The sequence below is a fragment of the Ptychodera flava genome, chromosome 9, assembly GCF_041260155.1.
Source record: "Ptychodera flava strain L36383 chromosome 9, AS_Pfla_20210202, whole genome shotgun sequence".
In the NCBI taxonomy this organism is placed as follows: Eukaryota; Metazoa; Hemichordata; class Enteropneusta; family Ptychoderidae; genus Ptychodera; species Ptychodera flava.
The window spans coordinates 19,625,116-19,652,456 of NC_091936.1; the positions used below are offsets into that span (position 1 = coordinate 19,625,116).

Below are 27,341 nucleotides of genomic sequence, written 5' to 3' on the forward strand. Positions count from 1 at the left end.
TCAATTAGGAATGAGTTTGTGTACATTGTGAATGCATTTCCCATTATTTCCATCAGAGTTGAATGAATTATTCAGTGTTGGGTTCTATACCGAGAAATCTATAGAAATCATGTCAATAATTCGAATACAAGGAGCTTAGTCAAACACAACTTTATTCTGTTATTTCATTTATTGATCCATAAATCAACTAAAATGCATAAATGTCCGATTGGCCAATTAATTTGAATTAACACAGTCACAGGTATCCACACTCCAGTACGTGTAAATTGTTTTAAATACAGCTGATATAACCAGCCAATGCTGAAAGAATGTATATAGCTAGATCAAGCCATATTCTATTTTTGTGTCAGTTAAAAAATATCACACAAAAAGCACAACATTTTATTTGTAAAAAATAAGTTTGATAAAAATGTATCGTGGACGGTTTTTTGATAATATTGCAGAAAGAGACCAACACTGTCGGCACTGCTGAGTTCAACAAGTCCTATCATAGGCTAACTAGACGTGAATAGTCTGAGAAATCTTATATTAACATCATAATCATAAAATATGAATATCATTAATAAATTAGTTTTGGGAATTTCATCTGCGTTGAGCTCCCTTTCGGTTCTCATACTTGAAAAATCATTTTGTCGATTCCGTCACACACTACATAGCGGTTTTCTTGGAGTCCAATATAGTGTATAGATGCCCTTAATATATACACCTGTACTATATTGGACGCCCAGAAGACGTCTTTTTCAGTTATGATCCGTACCCGTTGAGTGAAATTCCTCGTATTGTAGAGCAGAAAGGAAGCTCAAACCTCATGAAATATCAAAAAAAAACTTTTACAAGTAATATCAATATTTCGTAATTATGATGACACTTAATATCATATTCTTAGACTATTGACGCCTAATTAGCCTGTGGTCCTATAAAGACTTTTTGTTTATCCTGGTTTTATTGTAGTCTACTTGTATGACGGCGAATTTGTGCGATGTTTCAAGATTTTATGATCCCGAAAATCTAATTGTTCGCCATGCAGCACTTTGTACTGCACTCCCCAACATGAAGGGGTGACCTTTCTCAAACCCAGGGCCTGGAACTCAGTGGTTTGGCATATATGAACTTAAAATTTCATGAGTGCCCATCTTTTCATATACGTAAAATGCTTTTGATCGAGTGGAAGAAGAGAGAACAGCCCAACATTTTTACTGTATTGCATCAACAGACTGTTCGTACTCTATCAAAAATGGCTGACGTATTCTGGCACGATCTTGAGAACTCCGTCACAAAGAATAGTAAAACAAAAACAACAAACTCAATGTACAAGAAGTATCTATTTCAAGTGAACTGGAAGTTCATTGCAGTCACCCGGGTCGCGGCAAAGATCCTCGTGGAAGGTTAGGGTCAGCGTTTTTATCAATTTAAGCCCAATTATCTGTAACTGTTTACGATTTTCCAGTACTTTTGTTGTTTTAAAGTACACCTTCCTTTTCACTCCAAAATGCCTAGTCTTCAACTTTTGTCAACCGTGACAGCCGGTGTGCGTTAGGTGACTCAAATTTTGTTGTTAACAGCTGTATATCCGAACAGAGTAATTTGTCAGCAGTACCAGTTTTACTGGACCTGCATACATCCGTTTTCTCGGGGAAAAATAATGGATATGTGATCAAAGGTTTCAGTTATTGTACCCTTAAATATTTATATACCATGTGAATGGATAATTTCGGTGATTTTTGTAAACCTTTTGTTTATCAGAAGTCGTCGAAAATATTCCACAAGGCACCTGCCGCCATTTTTACTGTTCGGCCGCATTTCAACTCGTTGCAACATTCATGACTTCCTTTCCATTTAAGTATCAGTTGGTCTGAGTAGTTCCTTGGATAAATTGCCACCACAGATTTAGTCAAGCCCGTTACCGTGGAGACCAGAAAGAAGTTTATTGGTGGAAATTGATCCGACTTTGACGGTTGCTATGACGCTGAATTTCGTTAATTTGCCATTGATGAGGTTGCCGCTTCCAGTTCTTTTGCTAACAGTTCTTGCTCCTTTAGTTGTTTCCTTTCCTCCTCGAGCTCTCGCTCTATTCTATCCCGCGCCTCTCTTTCCTTGGCCCACTTCCTCGAAAGTCTGTCCTCTATATGTTCCATGAGGGCGCTGTGCGGACTTCTGTGCATTCTTCGATATCTCTGCAAGGATGTTGAAATAAAAGTAGTTTAACTACTTGCCATTGAAATTCTTCATAAATACAGCTGGAGTACTTTATTCGCCACGTTTATTTATCATTCCGTTAGCGAGTGTCGTGCCAACTAAATAAATAATTCAGAAGTCAGCTTTTCAAGGAAATTTTCCATGGAGCATATACGGTCAACGGCATCGGAAGAATGCTTGTCTAAATGGATTTAGAAATACCACGAAAACTAAGAACAGATTACGGGCGTGAAAAAGGCCTTGCAGTCTTTGTCAGAAAATAAACGAAATGACAGCTGTTTTGAGATTCATTGGTGAAAACTAACGCCAGATTACATTTCGAAGAGCTACCAGTCAATACAACTGGTTAGAAAACAAATAACTTCAACACTTGAGAATTTCGAGCCTTTGCTAATTTACACACATCTTGGGGACATGTGTCGCTAACCTACCGTAAATGCTCCTGATTTAGTCGGCCATTTATCCCTGGGCATAATCAAGTCTGGTTCATATCTTGGTTTGCCTTTCAACGGCGGCTCGCCCATCTGTTTCCCCATGGATCGGGGATCCGGAGGTTGTTTCAGGCCATAAACTGAACACAGCACAGAAAAAACAGCTATGTTATTAAACTATATGTTCAAACATCAACCATTATACAATAAGTACACTTGCGTGTGCTAATCTGCGATTTCTTATAATCTTTTATTAATTATATTATATATATATATATATATATATATATATATATATATATATATATATATAAAATGTGTGTAATGCCATGTATATACACACATAATTGATTGAGATAATAACAGTTTTCACCATCATGAATATCATATATTCGTAACTCGTTCTTAGATGCGTTCAAATGAAATGAACACAGAAGTAGGATGTCATTCATAAAGGGATGTTTGCCTCTGCCGATGAAATAACACTCAGTAAAGAAGCTCATGATTCTAACAGCGTGGGAAGAAAGAGGGTTTCTGACATTCCGTGCACTAATTGACACGATTAATCAAAAGATACCGGGCGGGAGCAGACGAGAACCAACTGCGCTCAGCGCAATATTTCGAGCAGGATATATCATCTATATACTGCCGCCATGGATAAGTGCATGCATCATGTGATGACGCTATGGTTAAAAAGGGCCCGTTCATTACATTGGAAAGCGGTTTCCTTTGAAACTTTACTTCCAACTGTGTTCCTGCCAACACGACGGAAATCTTACATAACAACTAACCGACAAGTCCATTAAACCATTGAATTTCTTATGAATGTCGTTTGTACTGGGTAAATTGGATGAATTTAGTTCACTGTCAGTAAACAGGTTGAATTAAATTCGCGGTGGAAAAGTCTTTGTGACATCATTGCGCATTCGTTATCTGTTCGTGATATTGTATGTATGTATGTATGTGTGTGTGTGTGTGAGAGAGAGAGAGAGAGAGAGAGAGAGAGAGAGAGAGAGAGAGAGAGAGAGATGTTCCAGAAAAATTGTGGTATTTATATATGTACAGTAGTATAGATCACATTCCGAACTACCTCGTATTTATAAGTAAGGATGCGTGTAGCTGTACCGAATGTTACATCATCCTTTACGTCTTCAATGGATCTGGATGTTGACGAAACGTTTGTTCTTAATAAACTAACAAATGTTAATATACATGTGGAACTCCCCAAACAATTCGATCTGGTGACCAGTTAATTAAACAGGTTCAGGTACGCTAGTTTCTACAAATACACTTAAATACAAGATACACTCAATCTTCAACATTCGTGTTTACAGAACGTGTAAATTCAAATTTAAACGTCTCGTTGCTTGTTTTATTTTTCTCGTTTATTTATAAATGAAACTAGAATCTAACAGTACTACATTTGATATAAAAATAGGTTTCCATAGAAAACGCGTTCCCTAAAGTAGTGCATAGTATGTACTATGAAAATTTGTGCTGTAGAGAACATTTTGAATTAGCTGGAAGCCGGTCGATAGACAGATTTGTCCAGTGACAATGTGATATTTTGTTCACTTCAGGATTTTCACCTAGCAAGTCTACTATAACAATAGCAGGCATCTGTATAAGCTCGTTTGAAACAAGAACAGACCGGAGAGTTCCATTTGTCTGTGTGATACCTCTTATGTCAAATGACCCATATTAGGGTAAAAGGTGATAAGGTTAGATATAGGGCTATTTTTCACAGCTCAGCGTTTAATGTGGCGTGAAGCTGTTGTGTTCCCAACAATACACATGGAATTCTCGGTTTAAGCGATTACACGGGTTTTAGCCGGGACGGTACTCAGGTATTAGTTTCGTGGGTGTACCGCCCCTTTCATAGAAATTCAATCTGATTAAAATCAGATGTAGAGTACGGCGACGTCCTTCTTATGCAGCGTACGCATAAGAAGACGTCGCCATACTCTACATCTGATTTTAATCAGATTGATAGAAATTATGCCAACGTCTGAACCAACAATTTACATATTTACTGCCTCCTTCTCTAACAGCTTTCAAAATTAGCTAAACTCTGTTCCATCCCTTAGTTTTAACCCCACTTCTTGGTCAGTAGATCTCAAACTTGAACCAACCCACGCTACCCCCCCCCCCCCCCCCCCCCCTCGAGGAACTTAGCCACAACTGACAGGGAGGTGAATTTTTAGTGAAACTTATGGGGACGTGTTCTAAAGTTTCTTACATGGAGTTAGGCATAATCCTTTGACTTTCAATCGAAAGCATCTGTCTGAGCTGTAATGGCTTGTTTTGGCCTTTCTGAATAACGCAAAAACTAATCGGTGAGGATTATGAATTTAAAGCTGTATTTCAAAGGATGGGCTTACATACAAATTTTCACATACTTTTTTGTAGGGAAATAAAAGGCACTAAAAGCTAGATCAACAAAAGGTCAACCTTGGTTATACCGCGGCCAATTACAGTGGCATAGTCTCCGGACTTTGACCATTCAACCTGCCCACGGAGTTCATACTTACTGATATCCAAGTTTTCTGACTTGAACTTCAAGTTGTAAGGATCGTGTTCTCCGAACACTTCGAAATCTGGCAAACCTAATGATGATATTGGTGGATACTGCAACGATAAAAGTCACATAGTTATCATTTTTGTACATATCTGCACGGACAAGATTTTCATTTAAACCAAGAAGTTGACAGTTTGTAATATTTGCAAATACAAAGCAATTTACAGTTTTATAACTATATGCAGTATATATATATATATATATATATATATATATATATATATATATATATATATATATATATATATATATATATATATATATATATATATATATATATATATATATATATATATATATACACATACATACATGTGTGTGTGTCGCTCATACTATCTGTTTATGCATACATATATTAACAACCAAGCTAAATGCAAACGTAAGGCAGAAAAAACGTTCCCATGTTAAAAATATTGATCTTGTCAAAACTAGATTTCATTTAAAGCAGACAGAGAACAGATTGCTGCATGCATACACAATGTGATATTCGCCGTAAATCATCGCTTGAAACCATTTGCCGAGATCAAAGGAGGTATTCCAAAGGTTAATACTGTCTCAAAGCTAGGAAAATATCAACAATGCAGTTTTCTGTTTATAAAACATTCTTACACTGGTAGAGATGTCATTTGAGTCAGCGAGAATGTAGAATGCACATTGATCAGTGATCTCAATCTGCAACTAGTCTTATTGTATTTGCATATCATTAACATACGAAAAATGAAGTAGACCTTATACGTGCTTGCAACATGACTAATTGTGTAAAGTTGTTTCATTTTGCTCGACAGTTCAGGCAACTCGATCAACGCATGAAGTCTGATGAGTTTCTAAATACGTACTTGACGTTGGTCTATTTGCCTTGGCATTGATCGTAGCAATTTTTTTTTTTTTGGCTTTCGTTCTTAGGAGGATCTTCCAAGTAAAACAAGAGACCCTTCAGACTCATGATATTTATTAAAGTCATGTCATACCTAACTAAAGGGGAAATTCGAGTGTTTAAAACGTCGATCGGAGAACGCGACCTTTCCGGTTGGAATTAGGTTAACGGGGGACAAGTGCGGCTCTGACAGCCATATTTTTCTTCTCAGTGGGCGTGATGCCCTTGTCTATGTTTCTTGGCAGCCAACTTTTTCAATTCTATCCACGCAGATATGTGTAAATATGGCCAGACAAAAAACACTTCATAAATTAACATCAGCTGGTCACATCTGTAGTTTATTAAAGGGTATTTTTTGCCCTCAATCCAATTGAAGGAAATTGCAAATTTCTGTTGAGTAACACACAGGCACTTATCGTTAAGTGGCGAAACCGAATGTAAACGTCTGTACAGCTTCTCTTAATCAACCAATGTCTCCTGTGTCAATTACATGTTGATTACAGCGCGCTCTTTTTTGCACACCTGAGATATCTCCATAGCAACTCGGATAACACGCGTTCAGTCACAACAATCTCGCAGGTAACTCAATACGCCAGGGACTTAATCTGATCATCACCCCGCCTCTAATTGAATTTGAAATCAAAACAAGAGATTTGATTATAATCAGTTAATTTTCATGTGGCTGGCAAGATCCCCTCCCCCTTCAATCGCGAGGCAATGGCAAACGGGTAGCCGCTACATTAGAACAGACCAAGAAATAAATCTACCTCCTGTTGATATTTGGAGTATGATATATATCACTATGCGAAGTAAATTACACCGGCGTCTGTGAGTTTAAATCGATATTGTTTGCATTGGAAATTGAGTTTGATGACTTCACGCCGCATGTACTTTACTGTAAGCGCGTGACATGTTTGCGCACTCGCGAGAATTGCCGTGTCGTCATAGAGCCATCGCCGTCGACGTCAACGTTCGGCGATGCGTGATGCTTGAGGTCGCTTGAGTTGTATCGTTGATCTTTCGTGATCTTTCGTGATTCGTGTAAACGCCATGTGTTCGGCGATGGCCTGTTAGACCACTTCGGAACAAGCAAATATAGATGCGCTGTATTGCTTGAGTACAACTGCAAGACTTCTTAATAATCATGTGGGGTTAGTTAGCGTTTGACGGGAGTAGAACGTTTCGCCTATCATAACAAGAAGCCCTTCGTGACTGTGAACAAAATCCAAGCTTATCTGCGCAGGCTTACAATTTCAACGCAATGTCTCAGCAGCCTCTGCATTAAAATTACCATAACTTTCCAGATAAACAGCTATTTTGGATTACAAGACGGACGTCATGAGTGTTGCATGCCACAAGTGCATTACTTTTAAAACTCTTGAAGAGCTAACAGTGCGTTCACTACTGTTCTGTGAAGGGTTGCCAACCAAGTTATCACTTCAAGAGCAAGCACAACCACTGTCATTTTCGTTGCCAAGTTGGCGTTATCAGAAGCCGATAAGCTACAAGTGACTGCAAACAATTGTGTTGTGATGACTTCTGTACAGTTTTCATACGGCGGACATATACGTCATTGCACGGTCAGGAATTAAAGAAATACGAGAAACTGCCACTGACAGTGTAAACAAGGCTGTTGCTATGGAAATCCCCTCAGGCAAGTGAGAAAAAAAGACAAAAGCGATAATTTTGTTCGAACAATTAATTTGCCGAATGACTCGTGATAATGAAGACATAATCACCGATTTGGTCTATGTTGAAAATAGAATGAAGCATAAATTATGTTTCAAAACTATGCGTGCACGACGTGATGGAACATCAAGTCCATGCAGAACGACACGATTACGACGAAAAATTGTAAATTGGGGCTTATTTTGAGGCATTTCTGAAATTTTGAAATCAACGAAGGGGAAAGTGGCAATTCATTTTATTCAGTCATTTTATTTTACTCGTCATTTCATAGACCTTCGAGAAAAACTATGGTCATTTCCACCTAAAATGCACTTCTTGCTCTGTCTCTAAACAACATTTTTTTCAGATACATCTTTCGCCAGGCGGTGAGTTGACCCAGTGCAACCATAGCTTACTGAAAAACTGTTCATGCGTTTACGTGTAGATTTGTTCTAATGAGTTATGTATCTATTTAAAGCAACTTCATTTTTCAGTTATGAATTATGTATCAAATGAGTATGTATTTATTGCATGTTTCAGTAATGAATTATGCATCTAATGAGTAGAGAAGAATGCGCCTCGGTGACAGATATTGTTCCAACACTTTTCTGGTCTACCACTCGTTGTAGCTCTTGGAGCAAGTAAAATTTTCACCGGCTTAGTCTTGTGGAAGTCAGAAATTTAATTTTCTCTCATAGAGATAACACTGGGATGGCGGCCATTTTAAATTTCAATTGACGATAAATGTTGGGTGATGTTTCTCTAGTATCGACATTTAGCACGGTGACCCCCGAGTCTTATTCTTGATTTTGAGAGAAAGTGGTTGAATGTGTCCTCGAGGAAAGTTTAAGCGAATGTTTAAGTCTTTCTCTTTCGAGGCGACTACTACCTGAATCAATTCAAAATGCGTCAGTATTATGGATTTGTTTATCATGAGACACTATAATAGTAGTCTTTATACTTTCTTTTTTCGTATGAACTGAATCTATTACTGACTTGAAAAGTAGGATTGTTCGAGAGATATTTACCATTCTTTAACGGTGCACGAGATAGATTCACGCAACTTTGTCTCAATACGTACAAAATCCCAAACAATTTTCTATAAATTTGCATTCCTACCCATGTGTACACGATATAGCGAGATTGTGACTTCTGATGAAACCATACACTTGACAACTGGTAATCAGTTGCCATGGTGCCAGTTGTCATGGAGAGTACGATCAACGTTGTACTATCCAACGTCATGTTGTTCACAAGTAATTAATTTCTGACAATGACGGTTGCATACTCACCCCTCTGAAATCGTGTGGTTTTGGCATGACGTAGGAGCCCCTTGGATGAACCCCACTTTTGACAAACATGAGTTTGGCTTCGTATGGATCCGGCACTCTAAACCTGGTTGCAAACTCTGGACTGGCAGATCTAGGCTCTTGAAGTAGAAACGGTAAAACCTGAGGCTTCGGTTTCACGAATTTATTTTTATAATCCCCGGGAAAAGTGCCGTACTTCCACGGCATCATACTGTCTTGTGTGTTCCTTTTAGGCGGTTTGGGCCTCCACACCTGAGGGCGAAAGTCAGGGGGAGGGCGTTTCCATATGTCATCGTCTGGGGGAGGTTTCCGCAGCGTGTAACTGTCGCTGCGTCTAACGATGAGATTGTCCGTGGCGATGAAATTCGTCTTGTTGTGGAATCCGAATGGTCTAATGGCGTAGTCGTAGCCGCTCCTCTGGCCAGATCGGCGGGATTCGTTGCTCCTGCTGCTCCTTGCCGAAGATCGCCGAGAACCGACCGCAGATGTACGGTTAATCTGTTCTGTCTCCCCTTCAGCCATTGTTCCTCTAGCCGATCGCTCGAGACTGTCTGGTCACGCGAAATCTACTAACATCAATTCGTGGCTGACAAAGAATACAATCAACAGGTTATCATTGTGTGTCCACTGGCAAAATTTCTCTCGGGTAACTCCCTCGGTCTGAGTCTTGTCACCTGTACAGTTTCATACAAGATGATCTGCAATAAATAAGTCCATAACAATTATGGGCTGCAGTTTTGTATGGTATTAATAAATATGCCATTTTCTTCAAAGATAAAAGAAGTTATTCATTCATACGTATAAAGTAATACATATACCCAAGAGAATTCCTCTTAGTTTGCCGTAGTGTTGCTCGTCTGTCTCTTTGTTCAGTTTGTCTAAATTGTCTGTTTACTATCTACGTATATACATCGGTATTATTGATATACAGTTTGTAAGTATGCGTACATACATACATACATACATACATACATACATACATACATACATACCGTGGAGGTGGTAGTCTGCAATCGTGTGCTACCTTCATGATACAAACATACACGTGAATTCACGATTGTTCGTTTACACTGTCGTTGTTCTCTTATTTACAGGTGAAAGAACACTTCATAAACTATTAGTAATCGCCAACTTTACAGTAAGATTCTTCACAAAGCCCATAGTGCGTGATTGCACTAGAGGCACTTAAAATAGAAGGACCTCGCTCTACACAGCTTTACTCTACACTTTTACCTGAATAGCAAGTGTAAAGGGCTATGACCAAGTACGTATGGAGGGCAAACAATAGCCGCGCCAATGTTTACCGTCTCTCGCTGAGTGTCGTGCAATATACCAATAAAAGAGACCGACCTTTTTGAACCCGTTATCGACAGATAGACTAGCCCCTACTGAGTAGGACAGGACCATGCATCGACTGTGCTCTTTGCTCACCCTATACTTACCAAAAGCAACACAATTAGACGACCTATAGACAACAGTTTCTCGAGTCTGAGCTTGGGGTACCACAGAGACGTCCATTGCCTCAGGTATGGTGCCCAACTCCAACGCAACGTGAACTAATAACATGTGTACCCGAACAAACAACCTTATGTTTAACATTGAATCAAAATAACCAGCCAAACAAGATACAGGTAGCCGCTGATATCGGTAAACAAACATAGCGTTCCTCCAGAACCCGGATCTGCCAGAATTTGTTGACGTTTGGGTCAACCTCAAATGAAATAATATACTCAAATATTAAATGAAGTAAAAACTACGAAGTAAAGCGGGCAGCCAAGTCGCTTGGTCCGTTTAGGGGACTCCTATGGTTGGTTAATATCGCCGCCATTTGTATGCTACACCGCGGTCACTCCGTGGCTACACAATAACCTTCGACTTTGTTCAGCTATTGAAAGGCTGGACAAATGACAAGGCAAATGACTTCCACACAGTAGTCTGGCGCTCAGACATACTGCCGGTAAACTTGTGTTGTCCGACAAAAAACACTTACACCTACTGTCGTTTTGGTGGAACCGTGCAGGAAAAAGGTTGCTTTCCTCACCTTTATAGCATTCTTGTCGAAGTCTGGGTCGCTTATTCTGACACCATATTACACTACACGTCTCCTCTACGCAATATATTAATAATGGCACCCCTTAAATGCCAGGTATTGTTTAAGTCACCGGTCTGTTGGCGTCCCGGTTTCTGTGGAGACGGGCAATACCACTGCCCCTTTCGCGAGCGTCGCTATTCCGTTAGCACCTTTAAACAGTAGAAAACACCTTGTTTCGCTAGAATGTGCCTGTCCTACCCTTGATCTCCTCTCTAAAATTGCAAAAATTGTCTTTAACAGGACAGACGTCGTCATTACAACTGTTTCAAATGTGGAGGTTTCTCTACAACACCCTACTTACAAATGGTAGCGACCGCACAGAGGTTTCCAATACCGATCAATGGCGTTTACCAATGTATGGGAGTGTGTAGCTTGTTGGGCATTGTTGAGGTGGTGAATATTTACGTGTTTGTTCCCTTTTATCGGTCGACTTTTCTTTATTTTCAAACTGTCGGAAGAGAGACGCGTGACATCAATAGCACATACGAAAACGCATACACAATTGTCTGTCTGAAATCACCTGTGACAGATTCCCGTGGTGATCAACAGTGTAGTGTATGGAAACAGCACAAAACAGCGCGCTTCTGTCACGCTGTTGTGAAAAGTGAAAGCATTTAACGATCTCCAAACAAATTTGCTTCAATTAGTTTCTTTACGAGAAGTTCCCCAATTGTTGTAATTTATTGGTTTGGAAATCATCCCATTCAACTTCGATCGGAAAGACAAATCGAAGGATGGACTCGGATCACCTGATAAAATGTCAGTCGAAGTCATTGCTTCGAAACTTTGACTAACCACAGTCCCTCTGTGGATAGAGGGACTGTGGACTAACATACTGTAAAAATAAGGCTATGGAGTGTGACAAATTGCTTGCGCAAATCAATTTGGATTAACCCATTGAACTTTGACCTTACCGTCACAACAAAGTGTGATTCCACTTATGCTATGAACTTAGACTACATCAGGAGTATCATGTATAACAATGACGCCACATCAGAATATAGACACACCGGGGTTTACAATGATTTACAGCAAATAGTTGTAATCCATCGCAATTATTCTTGATCTCGCGGATAATATTCGTTCATCATCATCACCATCACCATCATCATCATCACAATCACCACCACCACCACCACCACCACCACCATCATCACACCATCCATGGCTAGTTTCGGTTAAATTTTGTCCAGTTGATCTCAGTGTGAAAAATAATCAACATAGAGCGGTTTTGAGCTTTTAGTCTCGGGTCAGAGTTTCTGGGAGCAGCGTCTAAGACTTAACACAGTTAATAACACTTCTTTCAATTGCATGACTGGCCAGTAAACGCTTGCTATACTATAGACACCGATTTTGCAATTTGTTGAAAAAACCTTAATCAGTTCTTTTAGGGTCACAGTTATGACTTGCCGACCAGCGTTTGAGCATGTTTTCCAAGAAAAGAAAACACTTCTGAAAAACACTTCTGAATTACAAAATTGACAAAACTATCTTTGAAAGGCAACGACTTTGGCCACGAATTGTTTCAGAACTGATGTGTACTACAGTTTACAAAACAAATTAGATAAACTCGCGCCCACTCCACCAAACCAGTTAATAAGTATAAATTTCAATTGATTTACCCACCATGTAAAGAATAACCAAGAGTTCGTTACATTGAGTTTTACACCAAAATCTGTAATAATATACAAAACCCCTTTAAGGAATTTCATTAACGTCAACCCTTGAGGGAATCGGATTAGGTAACTCGATTACAATACCGTCGTGGAGCGAAATTTGTTACCAACAACAACTGACAGCTAATATTACACAACGCTGTGTTGTTGTCGTCTGTTTTCCATTTCATGGCTTGCCTTGCCAGACAGGTGTTTCATGACTATTGTCGGTCGCATTGATGCATGCTCTATGTCCGCTTTTGAACTATTTGTGCTGTGTTGCCGGACGTGACCTCAGGATATCAACCAGAATACACTCTGCTTTGTCTACCCTTATGGCCATGGAAACAGAAAATGCCCAGACCAGATGGTGCATGACCTCACCTGACTGTTTTTTTTAGTACAATTTACGTTTCAATAGGTATACTGCTCTTTACAGCCATCATCCATGGCTATTTCAAAATGCCAACACTCCCAATTTCACCCTCTTCATGAACTGGATACACTTTGCAAGCATTACGGACAGTGATTTGCGCATCTATTCCGAGGAATCGCGACAAAATATTTCGGTTTTGTTCGAAAGGTCATGACTGAGGCCAGCCACTGTCTTCAAAGCAAGACATTTATGCCCCCATGTTATTATATACAGCCATCATCCATGGCTATTTCAAAATGCCAACACTCCCAATTTCACCCTCTTCATGAACTGGATACACTTTGCAAGCATTACGGACAGTGATTTGCGCATCTATTCCGAGGAATCGCGACAAAATATTTCGGTTTTGTTCGAAAGGTCATGACTGAGGCCAGCCACTGTCTTCAAAGCAAGACATTTATGCCCCCATGTTATTATATTATTATGTTTATTTCAGACTTAAGTGGTCCATAGAAAAGAAAAAGAAAGATTACAAACTGTCAAAGAATGTTAATTGATGCCTCTGGTCTAAGGTCATCATACAAAAAACTAATGTCCCATACATTACATGTATACAGCTGCCTCCTCAACAACTGTAGTGACTTCTGAAAGTACCGATCTGACTCACATATGGCCTTCACAAGCTTGTTATATATTTGTGATAATCAATAAAAAATAACGACATCGTAATCAATACAATTATTAACGGCAACAAAACCAACGTGACCTTTTATGTATGATGGAACTGAAGATGTTTCCTCACGGTCTGTTTGACCACAGTCACCTGTGGTCTATTCCGCTCTGCGTCCATATATGTGCTCCATAGATGTGTTCATAGGCATACATGTATGTACAGACGTCTATGGGGCGCATATATAGACGCAGAGCGGAATAGACCACAGGTGACTGTGGTTTGACCGATAGAATGTCAATTATATACTGATATGTTGCTTCCGAAGAGACGAGGGAATAGCATATTTAAATGTTAAACCCGCGAACACTGTCATGAAAACTTAAATTTAGAAAATTCCCAGCAGATCTAAGTGATGTAAATGTTACCACATCGCACTATGGCATATTTGAGAACAACAGAAATGAATATATATTGTTAAATTTGAAGAGAAGGCAAGATATAGCGGCGCCCTCACAAACATTGCCTCGACGCCCTCGCTATTTTTCCAGTTTCAACGTGAGTCGCAGTCACCCGGGGCGAGGGGGGGTTGTAAGGTTAATTAAGGTCAAGCCGATAGATGTGTTCCATCGTTAAGGAGTAGTAACAAAACTATCGTGCAATACGCTATTCGTGAGTGCGCTATTTTTCCTTATCAGCGGGTAGGAAGATCTTTCTTGGTTAGCGGTCGGGAACATTTCATTCTGCTGCTGAGCGCATAGAGCAGGTAATTTGAAAATAAGGCCAACATGAGCGGACAGGGAGTATGATTCGATTGTTGTCGGGACTTTGCCTGTAGGCGGGCGGGGGGGGGGGTTATGCAGCAAGGGGATGACATTTTGAAAGCTCATATATGTCGATTACGTTATAGCTCATATCTAGAATTGTAACCGGGGCAGCAAATTTCATTTGTTTTTAAATACGTAAGAATTTATGCGTAAAAATACCTACATTACAATTTCTCAAAATCTGTTGGTTGGCTAACTTTGATCGTTCAGAACATCAGTTCCAATCTGATTAAAATCTTATGTAGGGATGGGTTGGTCTTACGCTATCGTATTACGGTCTTTCTGCGGTCCCCCGCAATACAACCGTGCAAAAAGACCGCCCCATCTCTACAATTGATTCTAATCAGATTGACATCAGTTCTTGGATGCCGATTAGATGACTATTTGTCTCTCACATAAGGCTGCGTTCACAAATAATGATTAGGGGGGCCTGGAGGAATCGTGATTGAAATCCTTTTTTTTTCAGATCCCCCCTCAATACCCTAAAAGTTTTTCAAATGCCCCCCCTCTATATGATCAAAAATTTTCAAGTCCCCCCCCAACTATCACAAGCCAACATATTTGTAAAGGATGTGTGCGCGGACAAAAATAAACTTGTATTGCGCCATTCCGCTCACAGGTGTTCAAGACTACCTGTTATTAGCACTTTGTAAAGTCATATTCCTAAGGCAAGTTTTTAAATTGATTCATTTTTAAATGCATCAGTGAAATTTTTGGATTTATCAATCTAAGTCAACTTGAGTTAATTCAACTCTGGCCAGGTCAGTTGCTCCTGCCGAAGAGCACACAAAATGACGATCATGAGAGAGTAGGCAAATTGTGAATTCTGGCTAATTGCCATATTGTAAAAAGCTCAGCACAGTGACCCACCAAAAATTGTTTCACAAAGTACAAGACATATATGAATTAGATGCTATTCAAAATTGGCGATACTGGAAAGTTACAATATTCCATCAAATAAATATTTCAATCTCAGAAATGTTGGATGTAATAATGGCAAAATTTATTAAAAAATAAATAATTCCATTAGTCACATATTCTTTCATTTAGTCTTTACTGCTCAAAGTTTTACTTTTGTATTATTTTATGAAGAGAATTTGAAAATTAAGAAAACAAGCATTTTTTCTTTAATATTTGATTATTCTCATATGCCAGAATTCAAAAATCCCTGGTCTTCCATGTGTTGCTCTCTGGCCTAATCTTTGGTACGAGTAGTTTTCACTGTCATGAGTGTCATTTGATCCAAACTCTTCCTCAATGACCATGTACATCAGAGTCAGAGCTATCTCTATCACTGCTCAGGTATGCAGTGACAGTGATACTGCAGTAGCAGGGCAGTATGTAAGAGTGACACTGCCTGCAGGGAGTAGCTGTATTAAATTTGATAATTTTGACAATACCGTAATTTTTGTTCAATAAAGTTTATACAACTGCGCTCTTGTTCTACTACCTACAGCATGTTGAACTGTCCAGTATTCAGCTTGCTATCACAGCCTGTGTTTGTGTCACTGACAACTGACTGTCAGTCTGGACTCTAATAAATTATCACCTAATACATATTTATATATACAGACTGTGTCGACAAACTGAATATTGTGTGTTTGAGCATGCTGTAGGGAGACAACAAGAAACTGCGTTTACTACATAGAAATATTGCAAAAATCATCAACAGTTGCTGCTTCTGCCCTGTTACCAGGCTCAAGTTTGTTTTTTTTATGACAGATCACAAAAATTTAGATTTTGTCGAGATAAAAGTCATGAAATGTGACAAAATGGTTCTAGATTTTGTTAAATTATTACTAACATTACAACAATTGGATGACATAAAAATGGGTATTCATTTTTCATTGAATTACCTACAAAAACTTGGAAAATGTAAAACTCAAAGGGGAACCGAAAAATTTTTAAGTCCCCCCCTGCAGGCAGAGCAAAATTTTTAAGTCCCCCCCTCTACTACCCCAAAAATTTTCGAATCCCCCCTGAATTCCTCCAGCCCCCCCTAACCATTTTTTGTGAACGCAGCCTAAAGGAGAGTTTCGCAATAAAAAGTGACCCACAAAGCGAATGGTAATATACTCCGATACGAAAGGGTTAGTAAAAATCCGTGCAGTTCTCGCGTACTCTGTAAAGTTCAACTCAACAAATATATAGCCACGCCAACTCTTTATGAGTGCATAAACTTTACACTGATCACGTATAGGGTTTCATTTTTCACTCGCACTGTATTAAATTTCTTGACAAAATATTCTCCGGCGTCAATAATAGACTAACACGCAAGTCAACGATCTGTGTTTTCTCACATACAATGGTAAATTCGCATAAATTACACCAGCTATCGAAACTATGTGGTCTACTCTGCTCTTCTGACAGAAATATGTATAGCCCTCGCCTTTGAACTTTTCAAAAGCTTGTGTACGAAGGACATTCATGTGCTGTCTCCCAACAATTACGTCATGAGGTATTTATATGTTAAATATACAGGGTTGTAGCTCTCTTTCACATTGCAGCAATTTAACCGACTACACTTGACTAATTTACGTTGGGCAGGAAGCATAAATCACACTTGCAATCAAGGAACACAATAACCAAAATAAAGGTCAAAAGACAGCTTGTCTTGTCAACTGCTGGCACGTTGATTTCCACTTTTCAATGATGATACCGGATATGTGAAGCGTGTACGTGTTTTGTTGTCTTTCATAATAGCACTATAGCATGGTTTACATGTACACGTAAAATAGCTAGCAAGTATTGATAGGGAGCCGGAGGAAATGGGACGAAAAACACTCCAAACAGGGGAGGGGGATGGGCAATTTTCCTCCCATATTGGGTTAGGTTCATCAACACTTAATAAACAAACATTTCCTCCGAGTCGGTCGGCAAGTTTTTTCTAGGAACCTTCGGCCTATCCCAAAGATACCCACCGTTGTATCCCTACGCATGCAATCTCATTAATTTCATCAAGGAACACAGGCAAATCCCAATATTTTGCGAAGTCTATATGGGAATGGCAGCATGTTTGTGTGATAGGCACCAAGCGAATTTGCTTACTTTGTTATTCAAAATCAAACTGCCAGTGGCAAAGAAAAGTATTGTCGATGAAATTACCGGAGGGACACGTCACCTTGTAGACGTTAGGCATTCTGTCAAGTAGCGAATGCAGGGAGCCTGGAGTTTGTTTGAAACGTCGAAATGTTATTAACGTCAGTGATGACGTAACATGTATGTGGTATATCCTTGAGCAGATTTCATAATACGGCTGCCTTCACAAAAACTGGTGGAGGGCGGGGCGATTGAGGAGGCTTGAACAAATTGAAGGCACGTGGAGGGGGAATTTAAGATACTTTGGGACCGAAAAGGGACATGAAAAAATACTGCTGCCGGTTAAATGTATCATTGTGGACTAATGTTCAACTAAAGTCACAAAAAAGTAAAGTTTAAAAAATAAATTGGTTATAAATTGTGTATTTACAGTACAAATAAATTATAATAAACATAGGTACTTTCTCACACCCATACATTGAAACTACTCCGGTCACCTCGTCCCGTGAACAGAAACGTTCCTTGTTGAAGAGCATGTATAGAGAAGATATGTACAATCATTAAAACTATTTTTGTGTTTAAAACTATTCTTTCTCGCGTGAAGCATTTACTTAGTCTGATCCCCTGACCCATTTCTACCGCTGGCTGCGCTGTAGAAATGGGTCAGGGGACCAGACAAGCGTTTACTTGGCCATGGTGTTGAATGTTTGTTTTTATGTTACTTTTGTTTCCACTTTTATCTTCTAATGATCATTATTATACTTTTGGTTCAAAAAGACAAGATAATACGTGTCTTGGCATGCGCAAAAAATGAACTGTGCAGTCCGTCACCACCCCTGCGGACTGAACACCTATTTTTGCGACTTGTGGGGAGGGGGTAATTATGGGGGACTTCAAAACCTATAGAATCTAGAGACCGAGGCTCACACCCTCTTCCGGAGGTGTTTGTGAACTCAGCCTTACGTGTAACATCTTCACAGTTATTCCCAATTTTAAGAAGGAAGACTTGTCACGCTTCGCCAGAGTCCGTGATCTGAAAGAAGCCCGTAAATGTCCACTGTTTCAGCATAATATTTAATTGAAATTTAGAAGAATCACAGAAATAGCAGAAAATTGTTGACATGTTGACCGTTACTGACAACTTCCTGAACTTCAAGCGAATTTTGGATCGTATTTGAAAAGGGAAGGTTCTGTGTACATGTAACAACAAAGGTAGGAAACCATGTCCACCCTATATTCGTTTACAGAATCCACGAACATCTGACGTCAGCGATTGTCGGGTTTGATAATGGCTTTTCCAGAGACAGTTATTATGAAACCGAAGACTGCACTGGGCGAGCATGAGCATCTCCTCAGTGTTGGGATTGACAAATTGGGGTCGTATGAGGGCGCGCTTTCTTTGGAACCGGGAAACTTCATAAAATTGTGTTCACTGTTCGTGTACAGGCCTAGTTTGTGTATGTGCTTTTGTGCAGTACAAAGGTACAGTACACACGACAACACAGGGTAAAGTTCGTGTCATTTCCTCGCTGTAAACCAGCAGAAGGGGAACTTTGGAGCGGCAATAGGCGACATGGCACTCCCTGGCGATTTATCATAGGATACTCGTAGTAGGAACGTCATTTGCATGAATAGTTTACCCGCCAGTGCAGTCGTGGTTAACCGACCGGGTCGACTTGTAGTTGTACGTCTTTCGCACGGTTCCCGTCGAGTCTGTGTCCGTTGTAGACCGTGCCTCATATGTATACTATTTGTACCGCATTTAGAACTCGGCAACTACAACAAGGCGCTCGTTCGCCGCAAGAGGATAGCTCAGCAAAGTCGGCGCAGCAATGAAGATCGTGAAATGTGTAGTGGTTGGGGATCAGAGCGCGGAGAAGACGCTTCTACTGCAGAGCTTTGTCACGTTGATGGAAGGCAAAGAATGGCCTCCTGAATATGTACCCACAGTCTTCGAGTACACGGCAGGTGGGTGTGTCAGACGTAGGGGTCGAGTGATGATTTGAGTTCATACGGCAACCGCCATCTGAACCAGTGGTGTGTGTTAAGTAACGCCACTTCCATAAATGTAAGCTTATAAATAATACTTGGGCCACCGTCCTTCCACCACTTGGGCTTAGTAATTATTATCAGACTACGGAGGTTTGTAGCATCATATTCAGTGGAAGGACGCGAACTTCTCTCAAGTCCGCATTTGGCTCCCATGTCAGACATTTATGAATTCCTTTCATTTTTGCTGGCAAGGACGCACTACATTTCTATATTTCATCGTACACATCCGGGTAGGACCATCCCCGTACCTAGCACAACGTAGCAATTACACTGATGTAATGATGTGGGTGAACCTGACAGAGATACACGAGCAAGTAGCGAGCGATGCAGAGAGAGAGAGAGAGAGAGAGAGAGAGAGAGAGAGAGTCTTTCCACATCAGGTAAACAATTTTTCCATATTTATTTCGAGAGTTGATGAAACTTGACTCTGCTCCAATCGTCATATCGCTGTCATTCGTGTTTATCTTCACAGCAGGCCCTTGTTTCGGCATATGGTATCGAATGTCACGACCCCAGTCAGTTATGGCCAGCTGCCTTGCACTGCGACCATAACTATTGTCATGCACGACTGTCGGCATGAGTTCACCTATTTGTACATACATATATACACACAGATACACACAGGGATACTACAGATACACAGACAGACAGGCAGGCAGGCAGGCAGGCAGACAGACAGACAGACAGACAGACAGACAGACAGACAGACACACACACACACACACACACAATATATATATATATATATATATATATATATATATATATATATCACATACATACATAAATATACATTGCGTACACACGTAAATATCACTGTTCGCCCTTTTTCTGCATTTAGTCTCCTCGATTCAATGTACAATCGCAATGCTCATTTTCTCTAAATATCCGACTCCAATAAATATCTTCCGAGTAACCACGGCAACGGAAGTATCACAGGATAAACTACTGCGCGTACCTGACCGGTCGTGTCTGATTGTAACATTTCGCAAAAATGAGAATGACATCATGAAATCCTTACATGAGACAGTGCATCCAGAGGAGAGTGGTGTTGTTCACTTTATGTGCTTACATTGTAGTCGTGTTCCCCCATGTGATTCTGATTCTGAAATTGCCAAAATAGAAATCAAATTTACACACAGCATAGACTGTAGGAAAACAGAAAACACAGTGAGATGTCGCTGTATGCTTTCCCCGACACTGCACACACAGGAAACGTCTCTCACGAAACAGCCTGCACTGATTGATGAAGGGAGAAAAAGGTCATCCTACTAGTGTAAAGCTAATCCCCCTCCAGGAGTAAATCTCTCCTGTTTAACTGTGCCGTAGCCATAAGTAAAATTGTCATCAGACTATATGTAACGCGTTCGTCCGTCAAAAAGATTTCAGCAGACGATAAGTGTCGTCAGAATGCCAGCTCCTATCACAGTGTAAATATATTCAAACGCATTCGCTTTCAAGTCATTTTAAGCTTTAATCTGTGCATGCCCAGCGGTTTACATCGTCTGAAATTCGGCCCGCATTGGCAAGTCCGTCAAAAAGCTACTCCATCAACCTGTCAAATTCACCTAGGATGGCGCATTCTCCAAGGTGACGGAGATTGGAACTATGTTCTTGAACGACCCGCAAATGAATCTCATGCACTGTTTTCGTAAGAATACACCCAAGCGTACAGATAATTTCAATTGCATGGTTCAAAGAACATGGTCCCAACATAGTAACATACAAACAAACCAATAAACTAACTAAACAATTTGTGGTCAGCGTAACTCAGACTAATAAGCCGACAGCAGCTTGTCGACCCGTGAGAGTCCGACGTGACAGCTAATGCCCACTGCAGCCGCCGAGCTCTGTTTAAAAACGTCGGTGCGTCTAGCCTAAAGCTTTCATGAATTTTTATGGAACGAAGAACAAAAATAGCGAACAGTAATAATGTGCTTGTCCATTGTCGTGACTGTAGCCCGCACCCATACACATGATAAATATAAAACACCGTACCAATGGAAGCTGGGCGTAACGCTCGATATCATTGTTGATCGCTAGAAAAAGTTTTAGTTCCCATTCGTCATGAACTGTAAAACGTAGACCATAATGTAAGCTAGAGCTTTTTGATGAGTTGTTTTTCCATTATGGTTGTTTTATATGTCAACTGCAAGTATTCCTACTCCTCAGATCATGTTGAAACACCACTATTTAGCTTGTCAACACAGCGTCTTTAAGTGTAATGCTCTGTTTGCGTACAGTATACATCATACACTGTGTACATTTGAATGTAGTCCTGACTAGAATCCATTTTTCAAGGATAACAGGGCAGTTTACACATGTTAGACCGAGTTGACTAGCTGAATACTGCACATCTCAGTGGGCTTTTGGGAGAAGAACAAGAAATTGTAGTTGACATTTAAGACAGAAATCGTAAAAAAATAATGAATGTTACATCTACTGGCCCCTAATACATCCATTGGATGACATGTAAATTCCAGGAACTGCCATTCAGACCTGATGGAGAAGCTGTGATTTGTACACGTGTAGCTAAAAATGCACCGGCGCATAATCGATCCTGCTCTTGGAAACTTTGGCCTAAATGGTTCTTGTTTGATGCAAGGTCAAATCCGCAACGTCTCTTGATTGACTGTGGGTTGGTCAGGTCCGGCACTTCCCCACATCAAGTACAGTTTTGTGATTAACACGGCTCAAACTTTTTGGGGGAATTGCATTGATATGACGACCATTTAGGTTTGTTACGAAAAGTTTTGGCGAGGAGATTTGAAAGTAACCATTCGCAAATAAATTATTTTCGTGGTTATACAAAATATGTTAATGACCCCCAAAATAAACAAGGAAAATATCACTTTGAATTTGACGTTTCACAAGCTGCAATTATTCCAAAAACGTTCCCAACTCACATATAATTAGTTTATCAAGATTCTTACTCAAGTGTTAAGTCCACAAAAATAATCTGTGGTTTTGTGTGGGCAAGATTTCTCCATTAGTGACGTACATTTTTTATCTATTGTTTTCAGTGAAATTAAAATTGGACGGACAGGTCTACTCTTTGACGTTGTGGGATACAACAGGGGAGGTAAGAGTTATGCGTGCCCGGATGACGTTTCCGTCCTTGAAGTTGCATAGTTTCAAGGAATGAAACGTATCACGGCGAGTCACACGCTGCCATGGAAGCCATTATTCCTCACTTTTAACATGTAAATGTCTTGATATCTTGCGTAACAGACACGGAATTGTAGGGCGTCTCAATACCATTATGTCACTTTTGGTAATCATGCCATCATTCCATATCTCTGGAAACCATTAACGCAAAATTTCTGTCTTGATAGGAATCACTAGTCATCCGCTAAATTCACTGTTTCTACACTTCGAAAAGTAGTCAGCCAATAATGGCCCGTACCTACATACGATCGTTTCGGGGCCGAAATAATAATGGTACTCGTCATTATGTATGTAAATTTATAAGGATCATAACTGGCCTGGAAGGCCAGAATCGCCTCTCTCTTTATGTAGTTTTGAATTTGTCTCATGAATCAGGAGATTTATCCAGTACGGTGCAAATTGCTGCCATAACTCGCCATTTACATATGTCTAACAATGTGCGACGTGTGCCTCCTGATTATATGGAGGGTCGGTCGAGAACTTCCGATCATTTCAGTTGTTGATCAACAAAAGAGCATTCAAATTGGCAGAATTCCATAGGGTCAATGACCTGCACGGGACAATAGCGGTAACTTCTTACAATGTTTTCAGTGTTTTTGTTCTGTCAAGCAAGCTTCTGTTTAGAGTATGTTGAAATGTTAAGTAAAAGTCCTGTCAACACAACATGCAATCTTATTATTGACAAATAGATGGCAGCTTGGACCCAAATCCAGCCATCAACGATAACATCGGACATTGAACTCTGGGCATTTCGACATTACTTTAGTTGAAACAAGAAAGTGATTTTCACATGATGAAAATACACTTTTTAGAAGGACCTTTGTGATTTGTTCCACTATTTTTCTTATCTTCTAGATTCTTATACTACTCCTTAAAGGTCGTCGGAACTGCGCCTGTGCGAGTTTCTTGTTCACATACAATGTATTTCATGCACGATATCTAGATGCACCTCATCATCATAGCTACAGTATTTTAAATTATACGATGTAGATTATGACAAACACGTTTTAACTTTTAACTTTCATCAATCACCATCGTACCTTGGCTACAGTGTTTACGCTGGTCGTATGGGTCCCATACGACCTTTGAGCGCAGTTCCGAAAACTGTATCCCTTTAAAGCATATTAAGAAACACAGTATTCAGCTTGTCAACTCAGTCAATGCGTGTGTAAACTGCTGTTTATTGAAATTTGTTGATTTTTACGTCTGTAGTTAATTCTTGTAAGCTGAAAACAGAGGAAAACAAATTGAGTAAAAACAAACCGCGCGGCTGCTACACCGTTTTTGTAAGAGACCTAGAATGAGAAACAATTGTTTTGCCAAATGGGGCTTTAAGCTCGGGTTGCTGGAAACATGTTTTCTCTGTGATAGTCCTCGAGGTCATTTCAGCAGTTCAACGTCAATGATATTGTTCAGTTGCATATTTCAGGAACTGTCGTAATAGGGGATATACACAGTATCTGGAAGGACTTGACCAAATCTTACGAAACTTGGTACATGTATTAATGATTCAAAGATCTATAAGCAGTGAAAGACATTTAGCGGACAATTTGCATATATTTAATGACACTTTTAATATGAAGCTATGTATCGACGATGACAATACCAAATTTGATGAAACTCGGTAGTGATATTGCTCATAACATCAATGTTGAATCAACCACGGTTACTCTACCCCACAATCAACGTGAAAACATTGCGGTTTCATGTCATATAAATTTGCATTACATATCAAACTTTTGAAAGTTTGCTGTGACCTCTTAAATGTCCGCTCCCAATCCGATTGATTTTGCTGTTAATATTAATTGTAACTGTAAAATTGCGCACTGGAAGACATATTGGAGATCAATTAGTCAGGAATTACATTTTTAACAAACTTTCACTTGGACTTCATGGTCAGCTTATGGAGATGAAATCTGAGAAAACGAAAATGTTAATTTACAGAGAACTGCGCAATACAACATTTTTAATACACTGGATCGTAATATTCAGTTAACGTTTGGTTCACGTATATGTTTCTCCTTTTTTTTTCGTTGTCAGGAAGATTTCGGTCGACTTCGGCCAGTCTCGTACCACGGCGCAGACGTCTTCATCGTATGCTTTGCTGTGACGTCATCTCACTCTCTGCAAGTTGCCAAGGATATCTGGATACCTGACATCAAAAAGTGGAGTCCCAAGACACCATTTCTGCTTGTCGGTACGCAACTGGACAAACTGGCAACACTGTCCGCATCCGGGGACGGTAATAATCGCTGCGACAAACCTGTAAAAACATCAGTGGCCACAAAAGTTGCTAAAAAATGCGGCGCGGCCGGGTATTTGGAATGCTCAGCCTACGAACGACAGGGCGTTCGGGGTGTGTTCGAGGCTGCCGTCAGGGCTACCACACACGTCCCAGTGTGGGACGCCGGCGGCCCCCGCAGAATTCGTCAGGTTACGAGGACGCTGGGAAATTTTCTGACCGAGTCTTACACGGCCCTCCGGAGCGTCGAGTTCACGATACGTGGAATGGTGAGCTTACTACGGGGAATGAGCGTCGGGAAGTACATGGAGTTACACAGAAATTACTATCGATCGAGGAGGAGTATAGCATCGACAACGGGTTCAGAAGAGTTCAACATTGGACGATCAAGCAGTCGCAAGCCAAATATGTACGAAGATAGGAAATTTTCACTCCAGTAGAGAGGGCTTCAAGATTGTTTTACCCGTAGATGGCAATGTTTTTCTAAAAGTCCATAAGCAGCCATGTTTTTGGTGTCTCTGTCAATAGACGTATTCCAACAAGCCACTTCTATTTGGAAAGCTGGAATATGTCGTTCGTTCGGGAAATATGCTAGTGGACCCTACGTAGCTTGAGGGGAAGACGTCGTGTCGACGGGAAAAATTAACACGAATTCGAATCGTTGTTAGAACAAGTTGTAGTACGTCTGTAAAATACAGAATGCTTACCTGTCGTCATAAAATCAAAAGGGTACCAGGTTCAAATACGTGAAATCTTTGTGTTTACATTAATTTTTAACAAAACGCAGCACGTAGAATCTTGAAGATGAAGAAAATTTACAATGTATCAGGCCAAGCGTCGCGGTGTCATCATGTCGCTTCTGCATTTGCCTGTGAAAATTAGCCTTAAAGGGAGGCAGTCGTCGGAACTCTGCTCAAAGGTTGCCAGGGACCCCTACGACCGATGTAAACACTGTATCTATGGTACGTTGGCGATTGATGAAAGTTTAAACATGTAAAATTTAAATGTTGCAGCTATGTTGACTTGATGCATCTAGATATCGTGCATGAAATACATTATTTTGTTAACAAGAAGTCTCACACGCGCAGTTCCGACGACTGCTTCCCTTTAAATGCTGCATCTTTGCATAACTCTCTCGAGCAATACCCAAATTTTCGAAGACGATCCGTCAGTTCAGCCGAATTCAAAAACAAGTTTGAAGTATTTCCCAGGAGTTCAGGTGGCTAGGAAAGTTTCCTGAAAGATGAAAAGCCAAATTCACAAGAATTTGTCAAAGATTGGCAGTTTCAGTGATCTTGGGCATTTATCAGCATTACCATACTATTTTGCTGCCTTCCAATGCTTCTTCTCTCGCGTCGGCAGAGGAAACCGGTTGCATTTTTTTCAGAAATGCACATATTTCTACTTTCCGATGATATGAACATTTTTTTTTTCATTTCTGCCTAACAATATCACCAAAAAGAGTTGAACCAAAATCTCAAACTTCAAGATTCATAGCGAATACGGGAGAAAAGCATTTGTAAAATGCTGAGTTACACCATTGGCCATCGAATACTTTTTGAAGGAATGTGTGTCAAGTGTCGCGTCTGTTAGTTGGACGTATAGGGGAAATTGTAATTACTCTTCATGTAAAACGTTATAATTCCATACACCTATATAAAGCCGAAAAATGCGTAAGTAATGCTTGTTAAAATGTATAGAAATGGCATGTCGCCACTTAGCCACCAATAATTACAATATTTGTGTAGTTTCTACTCTACGGAATGCCATGATTTATATATGATCATTGAGGTACTTAGAGTATTTCATTGAATGCCAAGAACATTGTTCGTTAGATTTGAATATTTGCCTTTGAGTATGGAATAAATGTACTATTCAAGTAGTTTAATGTTAATGTCTCAGTTTAACTCAAACTGCCTTAAGGAAATGAGACTTTTATAGCTGTAACCATAGCGACAGGCATCTACGTTTCTCATTGCTTCTAAGGTGTTTTTCCTGACAACAAAAATATACATGAATGAATAAATAGATATATAAATAAATTTAATAAATATATAAATAAAATAAATAAATAAACAAAGAAAAATAATGATGAAAATTTCTGTTCTACTGCATCTTGCGGTTTATATACAGCACGTGTCTAAGAAGTAGGTAATTTTTATT

The 27,341-nt window shown here is 39.8% G+C and overlaps 2 protein-coding genes across 3 annotated transcripts; one reads left to right on the forward strand and one right to left on the reverse strand.

Moving 5' to 3' along the window:
• Positions 1-134: 134 nt before the first annotated feature.
• LOC139140267 (putative uncharacterized protein C7orf78) lies at positions 135-11,227 on the reverse strand. Of its 2 annotated transcripts, none has more exons than XM_070709406.1 (5): positions 11,099-11,227; positions 9,040-9,755; positions 5,159-5,255; positions 2,628-2,767; positions 135-2,174 (listed from the first exon to the last, which is right to left on the reverse strand). In XM_070709406.1, the coding sequence occupies exons 2-5, from the start codon at positions 9,577-9,579 to the stop codon at positions 1,977-1,979; spliced, it is 975 nt and encodes a 324-aa protein (XP_070565507.1). In that variant the 5' UTR covers positions 9,580-9,755; positions 11,099-11,227; the 3' UTR covers positions 135-1,976. The 2 variants fall into 2 exon arrangements, with proteins under 2 accessions (XP_070565507.1, XP_070565508.1); XM_070709407.1 differs by having other exon boundaries at positions 11,048-11,187.
• A 7,920-nt stretch (positions 11,228-19,147) lies between these two features.
• Positions 19,148-27,060, forward strand: LOC139140268 (cell division control protein 42 homolog). The gene is made up of 3 exons (XM_070709408.1): positions 19,148-19,684; positions 22,792-22,850; positions 24,977-27,060. Exons 1-3 carry the CDS (start codon positions 19,549-19,551, stop codon positions 25,616-25,618), a joined length of 837 nt encoding a protein of 278 aa, XP_070565509.1. The 5' UTR covers positions 19,148-19,548; the 3' UTR covers positions 25,619-27,060.
• The last annotated feature ends 281 nt before the right edge of the window (positions 27,061-27,341 follow it).